This window comes from Nicotiana sylvestris, chromosome 8 (assembly GCF_000393655.2).
Source record: "Nicotiana sylvestris chromosome 8, ASM39365v2, whole genome shotgun sequence".
Lineage (NCBI taxonomy): Eukaryota > Viridiplantae > Streptophyta > Magnoliopsida > Solanales > Solanaceae > Nicotiana > Nicotiana sylvestris.
The window spans coordinates 21,609,596-21,618,954 of NC_091064.1; the positions used below are offsets into that span (position 1 = coordinate 21,609,596).

General features: G+C 34.1%; 1 protein-coding gene across 1 annotated transcript; it reads right to left on the reverse strand.

The window, feature by feature from the left end:
- Positions 1 to 7,142: 7,142 nt before the first annotated feature.
- Positions 7,143 to 9,008, reverse strand: LOC104211682 (uncharacterized). Its single transcript, XM_070153558.1, has 5 exons — positions 8,883 to 9,008; positions 8,723 to 8,811; positions 8,152 to 8,281; positions 7,530 to 8,041; positions 7,143 to 7,447 (listed from the first exon to the last, which is right to left on the reverse strand). Exons 1-5 carry the CDS (start codon positions 9,006 to 9,008, stop codon positions 7,222 to 7,224), a joined length of 1,083 nt encoding a protein of 360 aa, XP_070009659.1. The 3' UTR covers positions 7,143 to 7,221.
- Between the last annotated feature and the right edge of the window lie 351 nt (positions 9,009 to 9,359).

Below are 9,359 nucleotides of genomic sequence, written 5' to 3' on the forward strand. Positions count from 1 at the left end.
TAAACGATTTCTAACTTATTTTCTTCAATCTATAGCATCTTTTTACATTATTTCACTTCAAAATCTAAGTTTTTTCATGGGAAATTGGGTGGTTTTGGGTAGAAGTTAGGATTATCGAATTTTGGGGATTTGGACGTCAAATTAAGGTCCGATTTCAAAACTAATTACATATTTGAGTTCATGAGTGAATGGGTGATTGGGTTTTGGTTCGATCTTCGGGTTTTGACCAAGCGGACCCGGGTTCGATTTTTTGACTTTTTGGGAGAAATAATAGGACACCTATTCTCATGCATTAGAATTGGTTTATTTAGCATTTATTAATGTTACTAAGTAAATTATGACTAGTTAAGCGAATTGGAAGTGGAACCGAGAGGTAAAGCGGTAATTGAGGCTTAATCTTGTCCGTGGAATTGAGGTAAGTGTTTTGTCTAACCTTAGCTTGAGGGAATAAGAGTTGTGGTCTTATTTGCTATGTGTTAGTATGAGTACGACATATAGGTGTGGTGACGAGTATCTATATGTTGGTGTCAAGCATGCCTGTAGGTCTTATACCATGATTGTTATAACTTTATTATGCATTGTCCACGCTTAGATTGACAATTATCGATGTTGAACAAAGCTCATGAAAGTTTCTTGGTAATTGGATATTGTTGAGTATTGATTCAAGTTGAGTTTCATTCTGTAACATAATTATTGAAAACGAGATTGGTTATAGTTGAATCCCTTGCTGGGATATTGTTTTGTTGATATTGTTGATTCCCTTGCCGGGACGTATTGTTTCTATTATTTGGGTGAAGAAGAGTGTAAAGCACGAAGGATGATGAAGTGCACGATATTGTGAGTGAGTATAATGCACGAAGGGTGATGTCGTGCCGATATTATGAGTGTTAATGCACGAAGAGTGATGTCGTGTCATGATTTGAGAGTTAATGCATGAAGGGTGATGTTGTGCCGATATTGTGAGGAACAATGCACGAAGGGTGATGTCGTGCTATGATTATGAGAGGTAATGCACGAAGGGTGATGTCGTGTCATTTTTATTATTTTATATGGTGAGACGAGAGTAAAAGCACGAAGGGTGATGTCGTGCACGTGTTACCGTTTCATTATTCGTGTTGATATAGATATGATGTTTATTATGCTTCTTTATTGGTTTATTGTTAGAATCTGATATCCCCCGCAGCATGTCCCCTTCCCACCTTATTCTGTTGATTCATGTTATTATGATTTTATTGTATATGATTTAACTTCACAGGTATATATATATGATTGTCATGTCATAGCCTCGTCACTACTTCACCGAGGTTAGGCTCGACATCTACTCAGTACCTAGGGCCGGTTGTACTGATACTACACTCTGTACTCTTTTGTGCAGATTTTCGTATCAGACCCGGTAAGTAGCTGAGGTAGCTGCCTTCAGTCCAGGGAGACCAAGGTAGATCTGCTGGCGTCCGCAGAGCCTAAAATCCCCTTCCCCCTTTTAGCTTTCTGCTATCTATTTTCATTCCAAGAACAGTTGTATTTCTTTCAGACTTGTGTTTGTAGTAAAAATCATAGTCGTTCGTGAATATTGTAACACCAGATTCGTAGGTATACATGTATTGGATTATGTGATTTTGTTATAACTATTCCACGCTTTTCATTTATTTAGCTATAGTTATTGTTTATATATGTTTGGGTTGATTGCTAATAGGTTGAAACCTTAATAGTTGACTTGCCTAGCTTTCACGAGTAGGCGCCATCATGACTTCCGAGGGTGGGGAAATCTGGGTCGTGACAGAGGAGCTGGAATACCACTGGCTGATGGGAGAGCTGAATGAACGGGGCGACTCACATAACCCCCACCATGAATATAGACATGTAACTTTTGACCCTCCCCATGATTTTATACATTTTAACATTTAAATATTTAGTTTAGGTCTACTATGGCTATTTCAACTAGTTTTGACTTTTTTACTTTATTTTATCACAAAAATAAAAATTATAAAAATATTTTCTCTTATTTAGCAAATTGATCTTTTATATAGTTAATTTTAGTTTATCTATTTTTCATAAAATTAAAAAATACAAAAATAGTATTGATATTATATTTTTCCAAAAAAAAAGATAAGAAGAATAATTTTGGACTAATTTTATCTTGTTTTTATGTGAGAAGACTATTATTTTGATGGCGAACGGCACAAATAGCCACTAAAAGCAGTGGCTTTTATTTTAAAGCCACTGTTTTCAATGTATTTAGACTTTAGCCACTCCTTTAAAAAACTTATACCTGACTGGACGAAAATACCCTTCTGGTATAACTTATACCTATGCTATCAACACAAGCAGCAGTTACACAAAGAGAAGAAGCGAGCAGCAGCAGCAGTTACCACAGCGGCGATCAACTGAGGACGAACCACCATTTCTCTTCCCGATTTCAAAAATTCAGCATTCTAATCCAAAAAACGACATAGATAAATAGTAAGTTGTAATTTCATGTGTTTCTATCGATTTTTATTTTGCTATAGTTATACTTTTTTAGATCTGTATTGATTTGATTATATATTAGATAAGAATTTGATTTTTTTTGAATTTCTGGATTGATAAATTTATAGACATTGCCTCCTATGATAATTCTGTATTTCGGACATAGTGTCTTCATTTTGGAAATTGAATTCAAAAAAATAAGAACACTATGTCCTTAACTTTGATTCTACTCGCCTCATTTTGCAAATTGAATAAAAAAACTTAAGGACAAAATGTCCTTCACTTTGTTGCTGTTCTTCTGTATACAAAGTCCTGTAGCTTGAGTTTCAAATTGTATGTTTTAATTTCTGGTTCAAATGTTAAGGACTGACAGTCTTTAACTTTTAAATACATGTTTAAATGTTAAGGACTAGCAGTCCTTAACTTTTAATTCCGTGTTTAAATGTTAAAGGACAGGCAGTCCTTAGCTTTTAATTTCTGGTTCAAAAGTTAAGGACTGTCAGTCCTTAACTTTTAATTCCATGTTTAAATGTTAAGTACTGGCAGTCCTTAACTTTAATTACATGTTTAAATGTTAAAGGACAGACAGTCCTTAGCTTTTAATTTCTGGTTCAAAAGTTAAGGACTAGCAGTCCTTAACTTTTAATTCCATGTTTAAATGTTAAGGACTGGCAGTCCTTAACTTTTAATTCCATGTTTAAATGTTAAGGACTGGCAGTCCTTAACTTTAATTACATGTTTAAATGTTAAAGGACAGACAGTCCTTAGCTTTTAATTTCTGGTTCAAAAGTTAAGGACTGGCAGTCCTTAACTTTAATTATATGTTTAAATGTTAAAGGACAGGCAGTCCTTAGCTTTTAATTTCTGGTTCAAAAGTTAAGGACATGCAGTCCTTAAGTTTTAATTTCTGGTTCAAAAGTTAAGGACAGACAGTCCTTAAGTTTTAATTTCTTGTTCAAAAGTTAAGGACTGGAAGTCCTTAACTTTTAATTCCATGTTTAAATGTTAAGGACATGCAGTCTTTATCTTGGTCTTGCACTTACAGTACACCTGTTCTTAATTCTACAAGGATTGCTTTATAACGTATGTCCTTTGTTTCCCATTCTCTTGACTTGTAGGATGGAAACAATATGTATAATAGTTGCTTTTAATGGTAGATGGACTGAAGACTATAAATATCTTGATCATCAAACAAAGCTTTTCCTAGCACCTGAGTCAATTCAGTTTGAAGATTTCGTTAAACAAATTTTTGAGCTTATTGAATTGGATAGAGAAAAGTTTGAAATAGTGATATGGTTTGATATCAACCTTGGAACAAGCAAAGGAATGCTTGTATCCAAAGATTTAGATCTTCACACATGTATAGAGTTGCTAAAAACTCATTCACTCTTCAAGAGCTGTCGTTTCATAGTTGATATTTCGGAAAGAGTTTTTGCATCAACAAGCAATGAACATGCCAACACAAAAACTCAACATGACAATCAAGAGCGATGCCAACAGATAGTTGAAGTAGATATGGTTGAAGCTCAACCATTAAATGAAGAGGTGCATCAAACATTTGATTCTATTCAAGTAGAAGGACAAAGCATTATAGAGATTGACAACGAACAAGTTTTGGGTGTTCAAGTCTTAGAGAGTGCACCGGTAATCGAAGTAGTTGCTGACAAAACCTGCACTCAAATAACTAGACGAAGATCAAATTTGAAACAAAAAGAATCCCCAACTACGATATTAAGAGAAAATGCTTCTTTGGAGAAAATAAAAGTCGGATCAGTATTTGACAAGAAGAAGAGCATAATTAACTGTTTTTCCAATATAGCAATCAAAGGAAATTTTGAATTTAAAGTTGTTAGATCAAGCTCAACAAGATATCTGTTGACATGCAATGATGATAGGTGTCGTTGGTGTGTGCGTGCTTTCAGAATTAAAGACTCAACATTATTCAAGATAGTAAAGCTTGAGAAAAAGCATGACTGCTCTGTTAACACTAGGAAAGTAGATCAAAGGCATGCTACTTCAAAGTTGATTAGTGGTTACATTATCGATAATCTTCGGGACCCAAGATTTGAAGTTACACCAGCTTTTGTCATGGCAGAGATGCAAAAATTGCATGGACTAGACATTGGATATCACAAGGCGTGGCGTGCTATTCAACATGCTTCCGCTTTAATAAGAGGAAGTCCCGAAGAAAATTATGAATTATTGTGTTCATACTTGTATATGATGACAAGTAAGAACCCGGGAACTTATACTAACATAAATATAGACGACAACAACATGTAAACAATTTAGGACATGCTGTCTTTAGCCTTGTTAACTTTTGAGTTGTAACCAGAAGTTGAGGACTTCCTATCCTTAAATTTTGAACTTGTAATTAAAAGTTAAGAACTTCCAGTCCTTAAGTTTTGAACTTTGAAATAAAAGTTAAGGACAGCATATCCTTAACTTTATAACTTGTAAATGTTACTTAAGGACTGATTGTCCTAAACTTCAGGTATTTTAACCTTGTTTTATATTATATTTTCAAGTTTCTTTATATGTTTTACGCATATGGATCATCGATAGCTGGTTGGAATCATTGTAGACCAGTGATTGTTGTTGATGCAACTTTTTTGAAGTCAAAATATCGTGGTGTTTTAATGATTTCAGTTTCAAAAGATGCAAATAACCAAATTTTCCCATTAACCTTTGGAATAGCAGAATCTGAAAACAACAATTCCTATGAGTGGTACTTAATCAGCTTCGCAATGCAATTGGGAGCCGTGAGAATTTGATTTTTTTATCAGACAGGCATCAAGCTATTGCAAATGGAATTGTAAAGGTATATCCTGAAAGCCATCATGGGATTTGCATCTATCATTTGGAGCAGAACCTAAAGGGAATAAAGGTGAAAAGTGAGGTCATAAAACTTTTCCAAAGTGCTACAAGAGTATACATGCATAAAGAATTTGACATATACATGTTAGATACTGCAAATGTAGATAGGAAAACTTATGACTACTTGATGGAAGAACCATCGGAAAGATGGGCACGTTCTTGTAGTCCACGACGAAGATATGACATGCTCACAACAAACATAGTTGAGTCGATGAATTCAGTGCTATTAGAAGCAAGGGAGCTGCCTATACTAAGAATGATGGATTTCATTCAAGTGAAGCTACAAGATTGGTTTTATGAAAGAAGAAATAAAGCAGAAGGAACATTTTATGATGTTTCTTGTTGGGTAGAGGAGGAATTGAAGAAAAGAATAGATTTAGCATTTACTTTGAACGTAAGTATTATGTTTTATGTTTATATTATGATTTTAACATTTTTTAACATAATGTACTCACTTATAATTTTTCAACATTGAAGGTCTTCCCTGTTGATTCATGGCGTTCTAGAGTTGAAGAAGAAGGAATAACTTTCTTGGTGGACTTAAACAAAAGAACATGTGATTGTTTTCAATTTCAACTTGATGAATTACCATGCATACATGCAATTGCAGCTATCGAGAAGAGAAACATCAAGAAGTCCGACTTTTGTTCGCACTGGTACTTAAAGGAATCTTGGCTGAAAACACATGAAAGGCAAATACATCCTGTAGGACATACTGATTATTGGATTGTACCAGAGAGTGTTAAGTCACAAATTGTTAAACCTCCAGATTTCAAAGTGCCACCACCAGAAGGCAAAAGAAAAGGCATATTCCTGCTATCGAGCCATCAAAAATAACATTTAAATGTGGTCGTTGCAGAAGAATTGGTCATAATAGAACAACTTGTATATATTCTCCGGCACTCCATCCATTTTCAAGAAAGCATAGAGAAGAGTAGAAATATACACTTATGTTTATCGACTCTTTTAAGTTTTTGCTATAGATTGTATTCATTATTATTCTAATTTGAGCGGATGCCTAGATTTTCAATATTTATATCTTGTTACGTTCTTTTAATTTCTTTTGAGTTCAACAATTAAAAGTTATTAATAGGAGTCAGTAAGTTCAACTTGCAATTTTGAAAACTTAAGGACTGTCTGTCCTTAACATTGAATTTCAAGTTCAAAAGTTAAGGACATGAGGTCCTTAACTTTGAATTTTAAGTTCAAACGTTAAGGACATGAGGTCCTTAAGTTATAGTCCCATGTTAAAAACGTAAGAACTGTCTGTCCTTAACTTTGAATTTCATGTTCAAAAGTTAAGGACATGAGGTCCTTAAGTTATAGTCCCATGTTAAAAACTTAAGGACTGTCTATCCTTAACTTTGAATTTTAAGTTCAAAAGTTAAGGACATGAGGTCCTTAAGTTATAGTCCCATGTTAAAAACTTGAGGACTGTTTGTCATTAACTACAGGAGTCCTTAAGTTTGAAATACAAGTTCAAAAGTTAAGGACATGAGGTCCTTAAGTTATAGTCCCATGTTCAAAACTTAAGGACTGTCGGTCCTTAACTTTGAATTTCAAGTTCAAAAGTTAAGGACATTTGGTCCTTAACTTTGAATTTGAAGTTCACTTACACTTAGTCATGAACAAATACTAACAAACTCAATGGACAAATCAACAGTTGAGAGAAACAACGAAATAAATTACAAAATGCCTTGACATAACTTTTGAAATTGTAATTTTGCATAGCTGTTACAAAAAATTACGCTATGCCAACAAAAGAAAATATAAGTGGCTTTTCACAAATTTACAGAATATTTCAGAACTATCCTAAACTGGCATAATTCAGATGTCACCTTTACAGCAATTTTATACAAAAATAACACCACAATTTCTTTACAACTCCTTTGGACAGAATGTTTCATTTTCACTCTCATAATCATCACCAACATTTTCTGGTGGAGTATCATAACCAGAATTTCTTTTCCATTCACCATGTGCCCAAAGATTTGCAGCAAGTTCTTTTCGAAAGTCTTTTATGTCTTCGGGTTGGAATTGCTGCACGTCCTTTCCTATCATCAGCAACTCGGCAAATTTGACCAGGAATGCACCACAATCAGTCCTAAGAGAAATGTAAGATATGCAGTGAATTAAACAATAAATCTTAAGTACATATAAATAATATAACAAATAATAACACGTACGATCCAGTTTGGTGTGGTGATCTTTGCCACTGTATATCAAATTTGTTGAAGACATTCCCAAAAGACTTGTGATTTTTGTCAAACTGTGAGAACTTTAGCAAATGGGGGATCATGCGTGCATACATTTGCATGTAGTTCATTCCTGCTTCATATGGCTCACTGTATATGGAATCGTATACATCAATCTTTTTCTGATTCAAGTCCAATACTCCCAACAGAAAGTGTGTCACAGCTTTATCATCTTCTGAAGGAAGCCGACATGGAAAAAAGATTTTGTCAACCTCAGTCCATGCAATTCCACATCTACGGTTGTCCCCCCACACATATGGTGTCAGAAATAACTGATTATCACCAGCACACCAAAACTCATCACTAGCATCTTCACTGAAATCTTTATACACAAGTGCCATATAATTATCAAAAAGAACATCAGTAGTTGTGCATCGAAAAGGATGATCGCGAGGGTGGTAGCATTCCTTCTTTCTCAGATAATAGAGAGCAATGTCAATATGCTTCATAAAAAGGCAAAAAATAAAACAAATCAATAACAAATCAGTCATAAAATAATGAAAAAATGATAAATTAATAATAGAAAAAATAAATGCCTTGTGAATTATCTAACCTTATCATCAAGAACAAATTTGCTATCTGAAAGCTCAAGGAAAAACATTTTGCTACTGATTTTTTGATGATACAATTTGTATGGTTTTTTCCTCACACTATTATCATCAGCATATAAATCAATTTGTCCCCTGAAAATTTTGAAAATGTCAAGTTAGAATTTAATCCTGAACTTAGCCTTTCATGCTGAAAAATTAATGACAAGCAGTCCTTAAATTTGAATTAGAAGTTCAAAAGCTAAGGACAATTGGTCCTTAACTTATAGATTCAAGTTTAAAACTTAAGGACTGTCTGTCCTTAAGTTTGAATTCAAAATTCATAAGCTAAGGACATGCAATCCTTAAGTTTGAGTATCAAATTCAAAAGCTAAGGACACTTGGTCCTTAACTTATAGATTAAAGTTTAGAACTTAAGGACTTTCTGTCCTTAACTTTGAATTCCAGGTTCAAATCTTAAGGACAAGAAGTCCTTAAGTTTTAAACTTGAATCTATAAGTTAAGGACAGTTAGTCCTAAAATTAGTCTTACAATCACAGAAGTTAAGGATGTAGTGAAACACATTAAGAGACTTACTCTTTTTTGCGACCTCTCCTTTTCTCCTTGCCCAACCACACAATGAATTTCTTCACTAATTTTTCATCTTCTGTGGCATAATGATACATCTACGAGTATAGGTTGATTTTATCCAACCTGAACTCTTCGGAGTATTTTGATTATCTGCCTTGGAACTTACTGATTTTCCTTCCTTATCAAAAGGAGATTTCAACTGCCAGCTTAACTTCTTGTTCCTTTTACCTCGACCAAGTTCTTCTTCAACATTTCCTTCACCCTCCATAGTCAAAGTCGCATCAATGTCCATTTGTGTACTTGGAGGAGTAGGAGTAAAAAGAGAAAATGACGGACCATCATAACCAATACTGTCTCTCTTTCTTTTCCTTGTATATTGGTTAAGATCGTCATCATTGGTGTCCTCTTTGTTTTCCTCTGCTGGCGACACTATATATATATATATATATATATATACAAATTCATATTAGTTTTCTGCAACAGGTCAAATGAAGAGACAAAATTTCAATTGTACATATAATAATTAGGGCACAATCAGTACCTGTCTTCTCCGCAGTACCTTCTTGTATTTTTTCAAGAGACAACTCAGCTAAGATATTGCGTGCAGTATTTTCTTTTTCTTGCAATTCCACATTTTCTTTAT